Raw genomic sequence first — 21512 nt, forward strand, 5'->3', positions numbered from 1 at the left:
GTAAAAACCTATTCCCCTCTGGTTTCTTGGTACGATCTCTATTGCTCCCTTGCTCATTAAGATAGCAATCTGTTCCATAAGCTCGTTGAGATGGGCTGGCGGGGGGCCTCTTGGTGGTACTTGAGGAGGAGACTGGTTGAATTCTAGAGTATGTCCCCGGCTGATAATATCCAAAACCCATCTGTCTGTTGTTATTCTGGACCATTGGTGTAGAAATCCGGAAATTGTGCCCCCTATACGAGTGTTGGTGCAGGGGCTGGGTGCAGGCACTTGATGAGGGTCACTGCTTTCTAGCCGTATCCTTGGGTCTGAAAGCAGACTTTCCTCTCGTTTGCTGTTTGAAACGAGCTGATGTTTGCTGGCGAAAGGAATGCTGTTGCTGCTGGCCATAAGTTGAGCGATATTGTCCTTGGTAAGAGGAGTACGGTCTATATTGTTGAAAACCTCCTCTGTGTGAAAAAGTACCTCTCCCTCTCGCTCCTCGAAAGGGTTGCCTTTTGTACTGAAGCGTTGCAAGTGACCTGGCTGTTTCAGTGTCTGATTTGATCGACTGCAAAGCATCGTCGACATGTTTTCCAAATAAAAGTTCGCCATCATATGGCATGTCTAGAATTTTCAACTGAACTTCCGGTCTAAAAGATGTAGCCTTTAGCCACCCTTGGCGTCTTAGAACCGCAGCACCGGCCAATTGTCTGAAACCTGTAGAAGAAACATCAATGGCCGAGTCTATGATTTCGGCCGAAATCTTTTCTCCTTCTTGAAGAATTCTGCGTGCCTCTGCCCTACTGGATTCAGGTATCATGTCAATGAATTGTGACATGTCAGACCACATCTGACGATCGTATCTCCCCAGTATTGCTAGAGAGTTGGCGGCTCTAACAGTGGTGGCAGCCATGGTTGAAATTTTTTTACCTATAGAGTCCAGACGCCGTCCTTCCTTGTCTGGAGGGGCAGTCAGAGAAGCTGACGGATTCCTGGATCTTCTCTGAGCTGCTTGGGAGATAACCGAATCCGGCTTAGGATGGCTGATTAGGCATGCTGGGGAGTTGTCAGGTGCCTTATATTTCTTTTCTAGTCTGGGCAAGACTGCAGGAATGGAGGACGGAGTCTGCATGACCTTTAAACCTTCTTCCCAGATGAAATCGACTATGGGAATGGCCCTTACCGATTTTCTAGTGTCCTCTTTAAAATCATAAAGAAAACAATCTGATTGTTTTGAGGTAATCGGTAGCTGAAATCTTTTGGCAGCTCTCTCCATGACACTATGGAAACCCCCAATGTCCTGAGGAGGAGAGTCTACTGGCGGTGGTGTAGACGGAGATGGAGTCTGAATCTGATACTCATCCCATTCCGGTATTAAAGAGTCTGAGTCTTGTATCTCCCCTTCTTCCTGTTCCTCCTCGGATGACGGTGACTCAATAGTCTGAACCGATGGAGGTGCTGTGGTAGGGTCTGGTAATGTGGAAGGTCTAGCTGGAGTGGACACTGGTGTCTGCTGAGGTTGTACTGGTGTAGAAGGACCAGACGGGGGAAACCTCGCATAGTAGTCCTGCATCATTTGCTGAAGGTTATTAATCAATGATACCGGCATTTGTACTGTCTGTTCTGGTTGTTCGAGATGTCCTTGATCCTGTTGGTGTGAAAATTGCTGAAGATCCTCCTCTTCATCCTCCTCCTGGCATTTTATACGTAGTTCGGACGGACTACGCGCTACCGGAAAAAATCCGTCATCAGAGTACCCATCGCCATCATCATCATCATCATCAGCAAAAAGATGCTGCGGAGGAACGGGTGTAACCTTGCTGGGCGATGTATGCGACGGTTGTAATACAGAGGACCTGACCTGTACCGGCAAAATCCTTTGTGGTAGGTAAGGAGAAGTTCCAGGAAAATAAACCGCCGACGGAGCTGTCGTCGACGGAGCACTCGTCGACGGGGCAGGCGTCGACGGAGCAGGCGTCGATGGAGCAGGCGTCGACGGGGCCGTCGGTGTAGTTGGTGGTATCACTGTCGACGAAGGAGCCGTCGACGAAGCCAATGTCACTGCGTCACCCGTCGACGGGGTTGACAACGACGGAGTTTTCGCGATCCGGTGCGTCGATGGAATCTTCGTCGGCGAAACCGACGGCGACCTCCTGAATCTCTTCGTCGATGAATGCGTCGATGGTAAAGATTTAAGCTTCTTACCCATCGACGGCTTCTTAACGATCTTCAAAGTGTGCGACGACGACGGACCATACTTGAGACTCACCGATGTTATCGTCGTAGACGACAGTGGAGATGAAGTCACTATCATCGGAGACGAAGGGGCTGTAAACGTAGCCGTCATCGTAGTCGTCGTCACAGGTAGAGCTATCGTCGACGGAGCGGTCGTCGACGGTGTAGATTTTTGGGACGTCGACGAAGGTAGAGAACTGGAAGGCTTTTTAAGCTTCTTTGAAGAAGAAGCAGGTGTTGATGGTTCTGAGTGAACCCTGCCACTTGCTACCTTAGATGTTGAAGGTAGATCCCCGGTGTCCTTAAAAGCATGCAGCTTCTTGGCTGACTTAGTGCTTACAGGGGATAGGCTCTCCACAGACCTCTTTCTTTTCTTGAAGGTCACTGCAGTGTCACTCTCTTCTTCAGAAAGAGCTTCTCTTGCCTTCTTTTTCTGGAGCCAAAGTAGGAGCCTGGCTTCTCTGTCCCTCAGAGTCTTATTAGGAAAGGTCCTGCAGATCTTACAGTCCTTGACCTTGTGCTCTGGATGTAAGCAATAGATACATTCCTTGTGAGGGTCCTCACAGTGAAGTCTCAATTTGCCACAGGTCCCACAAGGTCTAAAAAGGCCTTTTCTTGTAGACATGATGGAAAAAAGTCTTGAAGAAAAATGAAGTTCTAAGGATTTCTCTTGAAGAGATGGAAAACTGAGCAGAGCTCAGGGAGACTCCCTTACACACGACGTGCGGTAGAAAATCTGACAGGCTGAGCCTCTGTGCTGAGGGTTCTAAGAGGGTGGTCACGCCTGATTGGTTGAAGTTTGGGCTCTTTCTAAAGAGGCTGATAGTTCTACAATTGAATATGTTTTTTCCTATTGGCTTCAATGAAAAAAAAAAAAAAAAGAAGAAGAAAGAAAAGTTTTTTCTCTATTTATTGCTTTCTATGTACCGTGGGACTCCCACTTCGACGACGGGGAATGATTCAAGCATGTGAATCTATGAAAGATACCCTAATACTGGAGAATTTTTCAACATGCGAAGACCCTACAGGGGACGTAACTCTCAGAGTTCACTTCTAAACCCAAGCAGGTAAGGATTTGCGATTCTTCCCAACAAAGAGTGGGTGGTAGGCTCACATTGTTCAAACACAAATGGAAAGGGATCATGTCAGATGCATGGGTTTTGCAAACCATCCAAGGTTTTCGCATAGACTTCTACGGTACTCCAGTACAGCTTGTTCCCCCATGCCCACTGCATTTTGCAGAAGATCAGGTCGTCGTAATAGACCAGGAGGTCAGGGATCTTCTGGAAAAGGATGCCATATTGTAGGAAAGTACCATCTTGCCTGGCATGTTACCCCCATTTTTCACTGTATATATGTTGTTTTAGTTGTATGTGTCACTGGGACCCTGGTATCCAGGGCCCCAGTGCTCATAAGTGTGCCTGAATGTGTTACCTGTGTAGTGACTAACTGTCTCACTGAGGCTCTGCTAATCAGAACCTCAGTGGTTATGCTCTCTCATTTCTTTCAAATTGTCACTAACAGGCTAGTGACCAATTTTACCAATTTACATTGGCTTACTGGAACACCCTTATAATTCCCTAGTATATGGTACTGAGGTACCCAGGGCATTGGGGTTCCAAGAGATCCCTATGGGCTGCAGCATTTCTTTTGCCACCCATAGGGAGCTCTGACAATTCTTACACAGGCCTGCCACTGCAGCCTGAATGAAATAACGTCCACGTTATTTCACAGCCATTTTACACTGCACTTAAGTAACTTATAAGTCACCTATATGTCTAACCTTTACCTGGTAAAGGTTAGGTGCAAAGTTACTTAGTGTGAGGGCGCCCTGGCACTAGCCAAGGTGCCCCCACATTGTTCAGGGCCAATTCCCCGGACTTTGTGAGTGCGGGGACACCATTACACGCGTGCACTACATATAGGTCACTACCTATATGTAGCTTCACAATGGTAACTCCGAATATGGCCATGTAACATGTCTATGATCATGGAATTGCCCCCTCTATGCCATCCTGGCATAGTTGGCACAATCCCATGATCCCAGTGGTCTGTAGCACAGACCCTGGTACTGCCAAACTGCCTTTCCTGGGGTTTCACTGCAGCTGCTGCTGCTGCCAACCCCTCAGACAGGCTTCTGCCCTCCTGGGGTCCAGCCAGGCCTGGCCCAGGATGGCAGAACAAAGGACTTCCTCTGAGAGAGGGTGTTACACCCTCTCCCTTTGGAAAATGGTGTGAAGGCAGGGGAGGAGTAGCCTCCCCCAGCCTCTGGAAATGCTTTCATTGGCACATTTGGTGCCCATTTCTGCATAAGCCAGTCTACACCGGTTCAGGGACCCCTTAGCCCTGCTCTGGCGTGAAACTGGACAAAGGAAAGGGGAGTGACCACTCCCCTGACCTGTACCTCCCCTGGGAGGTGCCCAGAGCTCCTCCAGTGTGCTCCAGACCTCTGCCATCTTGGAAACAGAGGTGCTGCTGGCACACTGGACTGCTCTGAGTTGCCAGTGCCATCAGGTGACGTCAGAGACTCCTTCTGATAGGCTCCTTCAGGTGTTGCAAGCCTATCCTCTCTCCTAGGTAGCCAAACCCTCTTTTCTGGCTATTTAGGGTCTCTGTCTCAGAGGAAACTTTAGATAACGAATGCAAGAGCTCATCCGAGTTCCTCTGCATCTCTCTCTTCACCTTCTGCCAAGGAATCGACTGCTGACCGCGCTGGAAGCCTGCAAAACTGCAACATAGTAGCAAAGACGACTACTGCAACTCTGTAATGCTGATCCTGCCGCCTTCTCAACTGTTTTCCTGGTGGTGCATGATGTGGGGGTAGTCTGCCTCCTCTCTGCACTAGAAGCTCCGAAGAAATCTCCCGTGGGTCGACGGAATCGTCCCCCTGCAACCGCAGGCACCAAAGAACTGCATCACCGGTACCCTGGGTCTCCTCTCAGCACAACGAGCGAGGTCCCTTGAATCCAGCAACTCTGTCCAAGTGACTCCCACAGTCCAGTGACTCTTCAGTCCAAGTTTGGTGGAGGTAAGTCCTTGCCTCCCCACGCCAGACTGCATTGCTAGGAACCGCGACTTTTGCAGCTACTCCGGCCTCCGTGCACTTCCGGCGGAAATCCTTTGTGCACAGTCCAGCCTGGGTCCACGGCACTCTAACCTGCATTGCACGACCTCCTAAGTTGTTCTCCGGCGACGTGGGACTCCTTTGTGCGACTTCGGGTGAGCACCGTTTCACGCATCCTCGTAGTGCCTGTTTCTGGCACTTCTCCGGGTGCTACCTGCTGCTGAGAGGGCTCCTTGTCTTGCTCGACGTCCCCTCTGTCTCCTGACGCAATTTGCGACATCCTGGTCCCTCCTGGGCCACAGCAGCGTCCAAAAACCCTTACCGCACGATTTGCAGCTAGCAAGGCTTGTTGGCGGTCTTTCGGCGGGAAAACACTTCTGCACGACTCTCAACGGCGTGAGGGATCCGTCCCCCAAAGGGGAAGTCTCTAGCCCTTGTCGTTCCTGCAGAAACCTAAGCTTCTACAGTCCAGTAGCAGCTTCTTTGCACCCACCGCTGGCATTTCCTGGGCATCTGCCCATCTCCGACTTGCTTGTGACTTTTGGACTTGGTCCCCTTGTTCCACAGGTACCCTCGACTGGAAATCCATCGTTGTTGCATTGCTGGTTTGTGTCTTTCCTGCAGAATTCCCCTATCACGACTTCTATGTCCTTTGGGGAACTTTAGTGCACTTTGCACTCACTTTTCAGGGTCTTGGGGTGGGCTATTTTTCTAACCCTTACTATTTTCTAATAGTCCCAGCGACCCTCTACAAGGTCACATAGGTTTGGGGTCCATTTGTGGTTCGCATTCCACTTTTGGAGTATATGGTTTGTGTTGCCCCTATCCCTATGTGTCCCCATTGCATCCTATTGTAACTATACATTGTTTGCACTGTTTTCCAAGACTATACTGCATATTTTTGGTATTGTGTATATATATCTTGTGTATATTTCCTATCCTCTCACTGAGGGTACACTCTGAGATACTTTGGCATATTGACATAAAAATAAAGTACCTTTATTTTTAGTATAACTGTGTATTGTGTTTTCTTATGATATTGTGCATATGACACTAAGTGGTACTGTAGGAGCTTCACTCGTCTCCTAGTTCAGCCTAAGCTGCTCTGCTAAGCTACCATTATCTATCAGCCTATGCTGCTAGACACCCTATACACTAATAAGGGATAACTGGGCCTAGTGCAAGGTGCAAGCCTTGGTACTCACTACAAGCCAGTCCAGCCTCCTACACATATCAAGGACACACCTTCACCCTCAAGGCTTTTTGAGCAATTTCTTCCTAGTAGAGAAATGGTATGGTGGTCAACGTCCGGTAATCAATCTCGGAGAGTTCATTGGTTGGCTCGTCTATCGCCATTTCAAGATGGAGGGTATCCATCTCTTACGTGACTTTTTGAGACCCACCGATTGGATGGTCCGGCTGGACCTTCGGGATGTCTACCTAACGGTCCCGATTTTCCCCCATTGCTGTCTTCCCCCATTCAGGCCCTCACTACAGGGCCTTGCAACGCCGATAGGCCTCTCATTTGTGCAAGGGCCTGCAGTATACTCGGAGAAGGTTCCTCTCATGGACGAGGTGGTGGTTGACACACATGGAGTCCTGGAATGGCAGAGCCATCTTCGGTTCCGACCCGACCTGGTGATCGAGTTAGATGCCAGCAAGTCTGGATGGGGGGCACGCTGTGAAGACTCCAGTACAGGCAGAAGGTGGTCTGCAGAGGAACAAAAGCTACACATCAACTGCCAGGAACTCATTACAGGGTCCTTCACGATAAAGTGCTGGATGAAAGACTGGATCCGTTGCACCATCCTACTGAAGATGGACAATCGCTCAGTAGTCAGGTTATCAACAAATTAGGGGGTGCCAAGTCGAAAATGTTGGCAGACTTGGCCAGAGATCTCTGGTAATTCTGTCTGACCAAGAACATCTCTGTTATAGTGGAATATCTACCCGGAATTTCCAATTCAGTAGCAGATTGGTATTCCAGACAATGGTTCGACATGAGTCTTTGGCATCTGAACCTATCGAGTTTCAGACAGCTGGATGCCTTATGGAGTCCCTTCTCGTTAGACCTTTTTGCGTCCAGGTTGGACCATCAACTTCCCCGCTATTTCAGCTGGAGGACCGACCCTCTGGCAATAGCGATGGATGCGTTTCTATAGGATTGGTCGAAGGAACAGAGATATGCGTTTCCCACCTTCACAATGATCCCAAGACTATCGGCGCATATGCGTCAAGAGAAGGCCAAGGTAATTCTGATCACACCGTGCTGGAGGTCGCCAGTTTGGTTTCCAGTTCTTCTGGACTTTTCTTGGGATTCTCCAATCCTTCTACCCTGTACTCCGGATCTCCTGCATGATCCCCTGGACAATTGTCACCTACTGGTACTCCTAGATCGGATTCCACTCATGGCCTGGCAAATTTCGGGCAACGCTGGAGAGTCCCAGGATTATCGATAGAGACTGGGAGAATATTGGCAGCTGCATGGGCAGACGGCACCAATAAACATTACAAATCAGCGTGATTTCGATCGGTTTGTTGGTGTGTTCATAACCACCACAATCCAATGGGGTGCGAAGTGGTCCCCATCCTGAATTTTCTGGCGACCTTAGCTTGCCATGGTTTGGCCTACAGGACCATAAACTCTTACAAGGTCCGCTATATCAGCCGGTCATTTTCCTTTGGAGGGTTTTCCGGTAGGGTAACATCTCCTAGTGTGCAAGATAATGAGAGGAATACGCTTGACATTGCCTTCAGAGCCAAGATATTCTGCTCTATGGGATGTCAATTTAGTCCTGAATCTTTTTCTTGCCTGGCAACAAAACAAATTTTTGCCATGTAAAGAACTGTCAGCAAAATTGGCCACGCTCCTACGTTTAGTGTCATGTCGTCGAGTGTCAGGCGTGAGGACTCTGGTCCTTTCAGGTCAGTCATTCACCTCGGATGGCGTGACATTCCATATTTCCGGGTGAACAAAAACAAGTCCAAAGTGGTTTCATACGCTGCTTTTCCCAGATTCCCAGAATTGTGTGTGGTTCATTGCCTTAAAGCTTATGAGGATATGACAGAAGAGTTCCGCCTTCCAGGAGAAAGGCAACTAATATTCTCCTTAAAAAAAGCCTATAAAGCGGTCTCAACTCCCACCATTGCCAGATGGATTTGCTGGGTAATGCAGGAAGCGGGAACTGATGTCTCGCTATTTGGTGCTCACTCAGTCGGAGGAGCGATGGCCTCCAAGGCTTTTCGTTTGGGGGCTCGGTTTGAGACATAATTAACTCAGCGGACTGGTCTTCAGATTCCTTGTTGAAGCAGTCTTATTTCAGATCAGTGCTTGGCGTCTTGGTGGTGGATAAGCTTTGAACAGGCATTATCCTCGCCTCCAGTCCTGACACAGAACGTAAAATTTCCTAATAAACAAGAAGGAAAATTTCAGTCCCATTAAGGACACAGAGGTGAGGCAGGGCTCGAAAAATCATTAAAATGTTACTAGAGCTGCAGGTCGAGTTACTTAAATAATCTACTCGACCTAACTGTAATGTACTTGACCTGTAAATGAGCCTCAAATTTTGTGATCCTAGGTAAATAGTTTACAGAGTGGCCTTTTTCTTATTTCTCACATATGATTGCACCTCCAAATACGTGAGCTCAGCATTTCTGCAGTACAAAAAAAACCTCTTGTTTGATTAAGTAGACTAAAGTTTGCTGCATGCATCACAAGAATCTAGCCCTCCTACCCATGAGGTCTAGCCCACATAACCTAGGGCTTTTTCGTTTACTAACAACATTGCCATCAAGGCAGGAGTGTTTCTCAGTTTGTTTAAACACTCAATGCTAATAAATATATCACTAAACCATGATGTGGTAACATATTGTCATCTACACACAGTAACTTTCCAAGAAATGTCCAAAAACCTCTCCACTAACTTGCAGCTTTACTGATAAAACTGTATATTGTATTAAGAATGTGAAAATTGGGTTTCAGAAAACATATCCTTTGCACATCAACATGTAAAGTATTCTGATTTGTTTTCAACCTATTAAAATATTTTTTCATCACACAGAAATATAAAAATGGGCTTTCACAACTGCTAAAATATATTTTGAAATGTTTGCACAGTTGACTTAGTCATTTAAATGTTGTGTGTTAGGAAAAACCTGATACCCTATATCCTTTTATTTTACATTCTAAGCAGCAGGTCACACAGTTCACTGTACAAAGTCCTGGAACTCTGCAGTGAGAAGGAAAAGTTATTGAAAGAAAAACTGACTTTGGACCTCTGTCTGTGAACACAGAGCAAATGTGACATAAGAACAAGATGTAAAGGCATCTTTTATTGCCCCTCCACTTTTCAACTGAACAGAACACCTGTTTAGTGTCAACTCGCCAGAAAGGACGAGTAAGTATTAAAAATAGCTTGACCTGATCAAATAAGACTAGCCAATGCGGGTGGTTGAGTGCATTTTTCAAGCCCTGTGAGGATTATTCCCACCCAAGGCTTTAGAAATACTTGTTTCCCTACCCGACTGTTACTGGAATGTGGAATCCTTAAAGGGCAAGGTTACCTGTAAGGTCTAAGTACGTTATTGATTCCTTCCAATCGTCTGTTTTGGTTTTCTAATTTTCTTATGCAGTAGATGGATGCTTAATACAAGGTTCAAGTAATTTACATAACCTGATGCTTTTTATGATAATGTTTATCTAGGATGTGGTTGCTTTAGTAAACGTTGTTTTGTTTTAACATCAACAATCATAGCTGGTCACCAGACTCTCTTTCTCCTTACTTTCTTGGTACAGAAGGATCTAAATCGGAACGAGAGAGGAGGAGGTCACAGACAATTGTCGCATTTAAGAAAGAGGACGTTTCGCGGCGAGCGACCGGGATTATGATGGACTGTGCTTTGTTGACGGATATTTAATTGTAGTTCTTTCCCTGAGGCTAATGGGAAAGGTAGTTTGTTATTGTTTAAGTTGAAACTGCTGGAATGAAATAAAGAAAAGAAGCAAGGCATAATCCTCGCCTCCTTGTCCTTAATAAAATTGAAACTTTCCTTCATGTTTGGCTGCAGCTCACCATTATGTTAATTTTTTTTGGGTGGGTGGGGAGTATCTTGGGAGTACTTAAAATTTTTCGCCCTGAAAATAATTTGGATGAAGCTGATAAAGGTATTATAATCCTAGATGTAATCCTATCCTATCCACTGCGTTACTGTTAAGGAATGCTTGATGCTAGAAGAACAAGTGATGGACGGAATGCTGAACAATGTCAAACATTTACCCCCAGTGCAGAGATCTGGGCCTAAATGCATCGTTTTTTTGCTACCCATGCCATTCCTTTTTGGACACAGCCATATGTAAATCAGTCTTGGCCCTGTTCCCCATGGTAAGAGTCCAGCCCAAACTGCCAAGCCAGGTCCTCCGTGGAGTGGAAACAAGCATCCTAGGACCGATTTCAGGGTACCACCCTTCATCAAGCAGGCTAGCTTGACTCTAGTGGCATGGGGAGCAAGGGATGCTAGGCCACACCCCTAAAAATACTTAATTTTAAAAGTTTTATGCATAGGTGCTATGTGTTGTGGTTGCTGGTAAACTGTTTTGTGTGGCAGATGCTGGAATCAGGGGAGGAGGTTTACGCACATGTTGTTGAGTGGGAATAGCAAGACTGCCTTTCCTGAGGGGTGGATTTAGAGCTGATCACTGTTTAAAGATTCTTTTTCCACTCCTCCCCAAACCCCTCATGTGGCTTATCCTGTCACTGGGCATTATCCTCAGAAAACCCAACCTCTTAGAGCCACTGTCACTTTCTTCACATTAGATTCAAATACACAGGTAATGAAATATTTTGTAGTCCATGCATTTTAACATGCTTCCTATTTACCATGTTATCTAGGAAGGCCAGCCACAAAACCTGTAAATGCCAAATATTCCCTTTGCCTTATATAACATTTATTGTGTTCCGGCGCTGATGGTGTAATCAAGCATTTCCTTTACCAGCAACAAATACTCACTTTACCTCCTCTACGTTTTACTCCAGGCGATGAAGCCTTAACTCACGCGCTTTAACCATGAAACCAATGAAATGCAGGTTGCATCACACTCTTCATATCACTGAATGAAATCAGATGCAAATCCCTCCCAACTCTTAGCAACAAATGACACATCCACTCGGCGTATGCAGCCAATTTAAACATGTATTTTCTTTGGAATTCTGGCACTAAGGTCAGCAACCTAAAAAGATCCTCCTCTTCAATACAAGCCCAACAGAGCCAACACCTTCCCTCACAGCTCTTCTCAAACACAGGCATGTGTAGTCAGATTAATGTGCGCTTCCACTGCCTTCACTGGAAAAGAAACAGAAGATTAAAAAAAATAAAAGCAGCCATTTCCTAAGACATTTCCTGAGCAGCTAGTGGGTTCAGCAGATTCCAAACCCTGCGCGTGGCATTCCACCCCGTCTCCCGTGCCACCCCGCCTCCCGTGCCACCCCGTCTCCCGTGCCACCCCGTCTCCCGTGCCACCCCACATCCCGTGCCACCCCGCCTCCCGTGCCACCCCGTCTCACGTGCCACCCCGTCTCCCGTGCCACCCCGCCTCCCGTGCCACCCCACCTCCCGTGCCACCCCGTCTCACGTGCCACCCCGTCTCACGTGCCACCCCGCCTCCCGTGCCACACCGCGGTGCGCACTTTGAGAAATCGTTCATTATTTGCCACAGACGCATATCTTCATCTTTGAGTCAAAGGACGTGGCATTAAACTGTAAATCCTACCTCATCTTGCACAGCTCCGGCAGGCAGATGATGAGCATGGACTAGGCGCTGGCTCTGCGCGTGTCACGCAGTAAGATTGTCAACGCTTCCTGGTTCAGCGTGTGTCTTAAGTGACGTTCAAGCTGCCTGTTCTTTGTCCAAAGTCATTTCCTTTGTGAGCAAAACATTTCTCCACAGCTGAGCTTTTTTCTTGCAGTTGTTCCAAAACTGTGTGTTGGTGAGTGGCGCCCGTGGCTGGTTTTGGAGGCGCACCGGGGTGCCGTGGCGCACAGATTAGGAACCCATGCTTTAGCTCATTACTAGCCCCAAAGATAGATTTAGTAACATCAGAACCCTAAAGATAACAATTTGGGCATGTTTAAAACAACACCCCCAAATATAAATACACAGATAGTACACAACTCTGTCTTAAGGTAATAAACCCATGTAATTAAAATACTTTCATGAAACAATGATGACCTGGAGCAGTCCTTCTCCCTGAAACTAAATCAAGAAAAACACAAACACAACTAATCTTCTCCTTGGAAATACCCCCAACAGAGCATGAATAGCTCCTTCATCATTCACCTCGACACCCTTTCTAAACTGGTCCCATCTGCCACATTGCGTATTATCACTATTAACTAAAATCACACATCCGGAAACTTGCCTTAACCTCTTTCCAACTATTCCTAGTAAATAGACTAAAACCACACACCCCTCAGACAGACTTCAGAGCACTAGCACAGGCTCTAGACCTCTCTCACTTTGATGGGGAAGGAGTCTAATTCTCAGGTTCCAAAACCCCATTGTGGCTCCCCTCAAAGCCATTCCACAACCAGCAACCAGCCTTCTCAGAGGAGCAAAAAGATCAGATTACAAAACTCCCCAGATATCTAAACTGCAACCTGTGCACCTCAGGGAGTGAACAAAACACTAGAAGTAAAGCAAGTCACCTGCAGGAGACCCCAAAAAGACAGGTAACAGGAGTTCTAATGTCAAGCTCCAAGAATTTAGAACCACTACCCAGAGAACCTAAAACTGATCCCTGATCTGCACCCATTCTGAACGCCCCTAAAGAATCCACCTTTTGACATTCAAACTAGCTGTCTAGACACTGACAAATGTATATTTAATATTGCGATCCCTGCTCATTACCATGTGACAAGGTTCCTGTTCGTTTTACGTGTTACTTGTAAAGAGCTCCACTGCTCTTGTGGCGATGTCAGTGCTATATAAATACCTTCAACTAATACATAAATGGTCGGACCTAGGAGTACCTGATGGGAGCAGTAGTCCAAGCAGGACCTTGTACACCCACAAGGGAATTTTGCTGAAACTCCCCTCGGAGCATGAGGCAGATTTCTTGGATTCTTAGACAGTAGATGAGGTTTGCAACAAGCCAACAGTATCCAAAAGAACAAGTGATAAACTTTGGGCCCTATGTACAAAACATTTTTGTGGTCGGAAACGGCTCAATCGGGCCGTTTCCAACTGCAAAGCTGCTTATTCATTTGTACAAATGTCAAATTATGATTCGGTTAACTTGCTGCAATTTGATTTAGCGATTCAGTATTTGGAGGGGGCGTGTTTAGGGCGTCCATCCCAAATACAGATTTGCAGTGCTATGTATGAATGTTTTGTTACGAATTAGTCGAAAAACATTCCTTTTTTACCCACTACTAAAAGCTAATGGTAGCCTTCCCCGTTGAGAATGTGAAAAAGTATATTCTTTAAGAGCAGGCAGTGGTCCCAGTGGTCCTTTAAAGCATTTAGAAAAAACCCTAAAAGATTGCTTTATGAAAAAACAGTCACAGACATGGTCGGTCTGCTGTCCCCAGCAGGCCACCATCCCTGTGATGGCTATCAGTCCTATTGGGTTGCAAACTGCGACCTACCTCATCAGTATTGATGAGGTAGGTCAATTTGTGACCCATTAGGAATTGCTATTGAAATCTTTTGAGTTTTCTTGAATTATGAATTTGATTTCCTACTTAAGAAATCACAGTTCCTGAATTTTGTCCATGCAGCCCTTTATGTCCCCTTAATGTGTCTTACAAACCCTGGGGTAGAATCAAACAAGTGTGTGGGAACAATAGAAATTGTGTCATAGGCCAGGAGCTAGGCCAGCACTGCAGTGAAATTTAAAATACTATGTTACTGGTCAATAAAAAAGTAGATGAAAAAGCTTGACAGCTGCTGAGCTGTTCATCCAAAACAAAGCAGAATTCTCTTTCTATAGCATCTTCAAGGGAGTGTTTCTTAAGCCGATCAAGTTCATCTCACATTCAAAGATCATACTTGGTTTGTTCTCCTCTGACAAGAGTTTAGTAGAGTGCCACATCTCCAATCTACTGTGTTTTCATAATTTACACATTCCACACCAGTAGTTAAGCAGCCCAGGTGCTGGTTGCCTCGGGGCCAAGCATTTCAACATAATTTGTAGCCTTTGTTTTATTGTTTCTTTGGCTAACTTTTCAGCAGGAGGCGAGGTCCATATTTTTGGGTGCTCAAGGAACTGAATTTCAATAGTGAAGATACCTCTCATTCACATCAGCAGAAAAAAATAACCAGCTCAGACCTTAACAAACAACACAGATGAAACAGTCAGTAAAGAAAGTACATTCATTCATGTAAGTTACTAGAAAATGGAATAATCAATTTACCAATGACGTGCTGGCCTCTAATGTAAACAGGCCCGGACCCAGACGTCAGACGGATCGTGACTGGTGGAGTGAGCGCACATCCGCCAAGACTGAGCTACAAACGGAAATGAAAGGTCTCACTATACAATACACTCCACTGGGGAGAGAGTTCAATTCAAAGCCAGCAAAAACAACAGCTAGAATGACCACTTATGGAAGGAAAAAACATTAACTGGACTGTATAGTATATTTTATTGTAGCATTTTATAACACACACCACCCGCATGTGGTGCACTCCAACGCCATCCATGGGGATAGCGCGCTACACTGAGTTCTGTAAAATTATATAGAAACCTACAATGCAAACCTGCTCAAGGCAGTTAAACATGCAAGGGAAAGAATGAAATATTAAGATGTCTGTGATTAAAGACACACACAGAGGTACGCCGCATATTCAAGCAGCACCACCCTCAAGTAGAGTGGAAAATGGAACCAGACATCACAACTGAAGGACTGAAAGCACTTATCTAAACCCGCGCCCTCTGTGAACAGCCATTGAGTCAGTGAAAAACCTGCAATGTCAAGCTATGGACATTCTTCATCCACAACCGCAGAGTGTAAAAAACTGTTTCAACAATAATTATGTGGTTTATTACTTGAATAAATAAGGTCTAGAGTAGACCAAGAGGTCTCCAAGATGGCAGCTGTGCTCATTAACTATCTGGTGCACAGTCGCAAAGTCAGGCGAGAGAAAGCGCAATATGGACCAGGTAGAAGCACCAGGGTGAAAAAGCAATGCAGGGGAGAAGCAGAGAAATGCAAGCACAACACAGAGGGGAGCGGGAGAGAATCACATGGGTGAGATCAACATGGAGCGCAGTGGACAGGCGTAGATCAGTACACAAAGGAGACAGCTGGAAAACATATGCACTCTCATGGAGTGGACAGACACAATAAGAGGAATGAAAGTGCACCCAACCAGTCTACGAAGCAGACTTGATTCATTGGTTACCTTGTTACATAGATTTATATAGCGCACTAATCACTCATGAGGGTATCAAGGAGCTTGGGCAAGTGTGGGTGGTAAGCAGAGTTAATTCGAAGAGCCACATCTTCAGTTTCTTATGGAGCTCAAGAAGTGAGGAGCATGCTCCGATGTGTTTAGGGAGGTCGTTCCATGTTTTGGGTGCGATGTAAGACAATAAACAACCTCCTTTGATTTTACAGATGCAGGGGAGCGTGTGTGAGTGAGGCGGATTGCAGGTGTCTGGCGGGCTGCTGAAAGCCTCTGAGGTCGTTCAGCTATGCCGGTCCTGGGTTGTGTAGGGCTATCTATGTGTGTGTGAGGAGTTTGAATTGACTGCGCTTGTGAGTGGGGACTAGTGAAGCTTCTTGGGGTGCTGTGCAATGTGGGTGAGGAGGGAAGTCTAGTATGAGTCTTGCAGTAGCGTTCTGGATGGTCCAATGTCTGTGTAGAAGTTCTTTGGGAATTCTGGCCCAGGAGGCTCATTACGAGTTTGGCAGAGGGGATTACTTCATCACAAACGTGACGGATATCCCGCCTGCCGTATTACAAGGTCCATAGGATATAATGGACCTTGTAATGCTGCGGGCGGGATATCAGTCATATTTGTGACGGAGTGATCCCTTCTGCCAAACTCGTGATGATGCCCTAGGTTTACCTTTGTAGGCAAGGATTTTGGTGTTGCGGACACCCTTTAATAAACCTAGAGGTAGAAGATTTTCCCGGTAATAGTTCTTAATACAATTTATTCGGGAGACCTTCAGGCTTAGTTGTCTGTCAGGATCTTTGCGTCAGCCCTCCTCTGCCACTGGTCTGTAAAAGTGTCATTCACACCCTGCTTTCATCCATGACCCCGTATCGCATGGTGCAATGGATCAGCCCACTTCAGCCACTGGCTTTCTCACTCCCCAAGTCCCATCTGCCTGCACACGTGCACAACTGCATGAAAAGGAGGAGGCTTCAGTGCCAGTGCTGGTTATTTCCCTCTCTTTTGATTTTCATATTTTAAATTATACTACAACTTCTAAGACAGTGACAAAGGGGTACCTGCACTCTTATTTCTCACCAATCTACACAACATGTTCTCAATTTTTATGGAATCAAGTTTGCATTCTTGCTGCAGTAATGGGACAGCTATTGTGAGGTTGGTGGATGAGGCAATGGCTTTATACTTGCCCACTTGGGCTCCTTGACCTTTCCAGAGGTTTTGGTCCCACTTACCTTCTAACACCGTGCACATGAATGGAGGTTTGGAGCTGCATTTATTCTATTATATTCTGTCCCACAGATCACAAGTTGGGTTAAATGGTACTCCTTGGTTAGAACCACCCTTCACCCTGGCCTGTGGCACTCATGGTGGCTGAACCAGATCTCCAACTATTTAGTACCTACACAGAGCTGCTGGGTGACTATGATCGTCAGGGATGAGACCTGTCTCTAGAAAACCTTTGAGGACACCCAGCCTACGTAACATTCTCTGCCCGCGCGACTGCCATGAAACCAAAGAGGGCTGAAGATCTATCCATGTGTTCAAACTTCTAAAATGGAGCACCTAAATTATGAGTTTTGTCTCTGACATGTCCTGTTTAGGCTTTGGCTCTCTGCTCTCTTAGCTCTACTCTCCACTGTTTCATTTAAAGGTTCATGTGTCAAAGCGTATATAATCTGTCACTACGAGCTGCGCCTGCGCTACTGGGGAACACCCCCTCTCCACTGTGTGATTTCCCACCCAAACCCTGGTTATTTCCACAGTGAGACGTAGGCATTTCCACAGAGACATGGGCCTGATTACAACTTTGGAGGAGGTGTTAATCCGTCCCAAAAGTGACGGTAAAGTGACGGATATACCACCAGCCGTATTACAAGTCCATTATATCCTATGGTAATACGGCTGGTGGTATATCCGTCACATTTGGGACGGATTAACACCTCCTCCAAAGTTGTAATCAGGCCCAATGTGTATAATTAGCCAACAAAATGAAGCTGATCAGAGGTCCAGATGGACATTTACAACCCATTGCTCTGCTCTGGAAGTATTTAGCATTACGCTCATGCCCCGCCCACTGCTGTCCCTACATTTTGGAATTCTTAAGTTGTTACCGTCTTAAGTGCAGCATATTTTGTTCCTGTTTTAATAATTTAAATGTATTTATTACTTTTACCTTTCCCTCTTTCCTATGTCGGTGAACCACATAATGTCGGGTATCTATCTCTGTATTATTCTCTTCCTGGGCTCATGAATATTTTAAAATCATATTTTATAGTGTCATATTCATTTAGGAACTATTCATGCAAACTGTATGTTTTATACACTGTACGTAGTCCCACTACGCTTCTGCAGTAGGGATGTGTAAGTACATTTATATATAAATTAAATTAGGATGATCTTATTATGAGTTACACAGAACGGTTCAAACAGTTGTCTGAAACAAGCTATAAAAATGTGCCAATGTAACAATTTACCCTTCATGTTGAAATAAGCACTGGGGAAGCTAAAGGCTTCCCGTTGGGAACTACTGGCTTTGCAAATGCCTTTTGACGATGCTGTACAGCAGCGGTTCCCAACCTGTGGTCTGCGGACCCCCAGGGGTCCGTGACACATTCCCAGGGGGTCTGCAGGCCTGGGTGGAAGGAAGGCACTTCTCCAGCAGGGGCCTCTGACAAACATGTGCGGGCGCACTTATATATTTATTACTTCCTTTCTTCAGCAGGTTTAAAAGCACTGCAAAGCTCCTTGTACAGCAAAAATAAAAGCGTCAAGATAACTCCAGTGATTAGTGTACCTGCTGGGCAGGAATGAGAGTTTTGGACGGTGGCAGTTTTGGCTCAAAGGTAGCGCAGATGGTTAATATGCCGGCTGCAAAGGACGTGTATCATGCAAAGCACAGTATTTTATGTGGATGGCACAGTGGCTTACTGCTTTTGTCACAGAGAAGCTTTTGTTACTGTACAGTTCATAATCGTAATGTAGCACAGTGAGCTGTGAACTGCCATTAAGGAGTTGCATGCCAACTGCATGGCACAAATTAGAAAGTTGTTTTTCTCAGTCTTTCATTTTCCTTATGCTGCTAAAAAAGGTTTGCTTGCGTATAAATATATTCTTAACATTAAAGACAACGCTAACCACTGTGTTGTGTTCTGAATCCTGAGTTTGTGCTTCTCCAGACCAAGCACTCTTAGAAATGCCTACCAGTGTGGATGACATGGGAATCCTACACCTTGTAGCCCCCTGTAAAGTGCTCTGACACCCTGCAGTGGTATGAGAGGTGCTATAAAACAAATGAATTACATGTGACATAGATGCTATGTCGAGATGAGAGGCCCTTATGGTTTACTTCCTTTCCCCACCACATATGTATGTGAAAAAGCTTTCTCAGATCTTACTTACCTAAAAAATAATAACAGAAACCGCCTTGGAAAGTTAGAATCTGACCTGGGGATTCACCTTTCCTAAATAAAACTAAACATTGAAAAGTTAGTCGCTGAGATACAGCGCCAACCTTCCTAATAAAATGTTTCGATTTTTTTGCATATTTTCTCAATATAAAAGAATGATATCTTCAGTAATTTGAGTATTTGTTTGGTGTGTTAATAATGCAAACATTTATAAATGAAAAATGCAGACTCAAATACATGAAAATCTGACATATAATTGGGGCACATAAACAGAAAACACAAGCACACATCGTCTCCGGATTGATAGAGGAGCAATTCTAGTGAATATACGTATATGAACCCATACTCATTCGTTAGTCAAGAGCAAGGCAAAAAGTAATGCATGTAATTTGCCTAATCGGCAAGCTGCGAAACCAAAAAATGAATCCAAAAGGGATGAAAAGTAGATGTGCATGAAATAATTAGGTGAAATTTTGAAAACATTTTGGGAAATTTACAATCTGATTAATAGCTAATTACTTTTTTATTGTTTGAAATTTGAATTGTACAAATTGCTTGGGGGTTCCTGGCTCCCAGTAATGATTCAGTGGGGGTCCTCAGGAGTCAAAAGGTTGGGAACCACTGCTGTACAGTGTTGAACGATAAAGCTAAATGCTTCGGGGAAAAAAAGGAAAAAGGAGCTATGACACTATTACTGCTGGTGCTCGCATCAAGCGCCAAGAGAATAACCCGGAATGCACTTGGTTACATTTCCACAAGGTGTGTGTGTGGAGGGGGGTGTAAGGGAAAGAAACAGAGCTTGGGCTGGAAGAGGAGAATTACACACAAGAAAGCAGCATGAGTGGAAGCAACATGAAGTGTAGGTCTGTTTGGGGGGAGAGCATGGGAAGGCGCGAGCCGGAAACCACATGAATGGTTATGGAGCGCCAGAACAACAAAAAAGGTCCCTAAAAGTGAACAGTGGAAGGACACGTCAGCCAAACAAAGAGATGGTGAACAGGCTATGCTCCATGGGGAGGGACAGCCACAAGATGGACAAACTGGGACAAAGGACCCAAGGGTAGGTCGCTCCCCCTGCCGCTGCAGCTCCTCCAAGTTCCCGAGTTCCTGTGTTCCTGAGACCCACCTAACTGTAAGTACCCCCCTCCTCCCAGCCCCTCGCCCTGCCCCGCGCCACTCACCTTCTCTCCTGCTCCTGCTTCTTTTCCTCCTCTCTGTCTCTTCCTCCTCGCTCCCCCTCTGCAATCTTCTTCTCTGTTCTTCCCTTCTGTTCTTCTGTTCTTCCCTTCTGTTCTTCTGTGTTCTTCCGGTCTTCTGTGTTCTTCTTCTCTGTTCTTCTCTGTGCTTCTGTGTTCTTCTTCTCGGTTCTTCTGTGTTCTTCTCTGTTCTTCTGTGTTCTTCTGTGTTCTTCTCTGTTCTTCTGCTCTTCCGATCTTCTGTGCTTCTGTCTTCTGTTCTTCCGGTCTTCTGCTCTTCCGGTCTTCTGCTCTTCCGGTCTTCTGTTCTTCTGTCTTCTGTTCTTCTGTCTTTTGTTCTCCTGTCTTCGGCTCTTCTACCTCCTCCGTCTTCTTCCCCCGAGCCTGCCCTCCTGCTCCTTCCTCATCCCCCTCCCTCACTCGCCTCCCCCTCTCTCACCCCTAGCTAACCCGTTCGCTATCTACCTCCCTCACTCCTCCTATCTTCCTATCTCTCTAGCTCCCTATCTCACTATCTAACTCCCCCACTCTCCACCTCCTCCTACCTACCTATCTGTCTATCTATCTATTTCCCTATCTATCGACTTCTCTATCTATTTTCTCTATCTATCTCTCTATCTCTCCCCCCCTCCCGCCACCCCCTCTACTACCTATCTCCCTATCCTCTCACTCTACCTCTCTCCCTCACCCACCTCTACAACCCCCCCTCCCCTATCTTCACAACCCTACTCCTATCTCTCTCCCTAATCTCCAAACCTCCTAACACTCACCCTCCTCCACCCTAAACCCCCTCCCCCAGCTCCTCTCACTCTACCTGTCCCCCCCCTCCCTCGCGCTTTCCCGCCGCGACCTCCTGCACGCCCCCGCCCCCCAGCTCCCATTCGCCCCCAGCTGACCCCTCCCCCCCCCTCCTACCTCTTATGGCGGCCGCTGCGCGACAGTGGTAGCGACCCTTGACCCAAGGGTAGGTCGCTCCCCCTGCCGCTGCAGCTCCTCCAAGTTCCCGAGTTCCTGTGTTCCTGAGACCCACCTAACTGTAAGTACCCCCCTCCTCCCAGCCCCTCGCCCTGCCCCGCGCCACTCACCTTCTCTCCTGCTCCTGCTTCTTTTCCTCCTCTCTGTCTCTTCCTCCTCGCTCCCCCTCTGCAATCTTCTTCTGTGTTCTTCTGTTCTTCCCTTCTGTTCTTCCCTTCTGTTCTTCTGTGTTCTTCCGGTCTTCTGTGTT

The 21512-nt window shown here is 46.3% G+C and overlaps 1 protein-coding gene across 5 annotated transcripts in view; it reads right to left on the minus strand.

Annotated features, from left to right (window-relative positions):
* LOC138253400 (nucleophosmin-like) overlaps positions 1 to 21512 on the minus strand; it is a 214614-nt gene that overhangs the window by 161603 nt on the left and 31499 nt on the right. For 4 of the 5 annotated variants that reach the window (XM_069205801.1, XM_069205799.1, XM_069205790.1 and 1 more), the window contains exon 3: positions 14693 to 14786. The exons of the other annotated variant lie outside the window; for it this stretch is intronic. In XM_069205801.1, the coding sequence (XP_069061902.1) occupies positions 14693 to 14786 (94 nt within the window). The remainder of the gene's footprint in view (positions 1 to 14692; positions 14787 to 21512) is intronic. 5 annotated transcript variants of the gene reach the window in all.

Source organism: Pleurodeles waltl, chromosome 1_1 (genome assembly GCF_031143425.1).
Source record: "Pleurodeles waltl isolate 20211129_DDA chromosome 1_1, aPleWal1.hap1.20221129, whole genome shotgun sequence".
NCBI classification, from domain to species: domain Eukaryota; kingdom Metazoa; phylum Chordata; class Amphibia; order Caudata; family Salamandridae; genus Pleurodeles; species Pleurodeles waltl.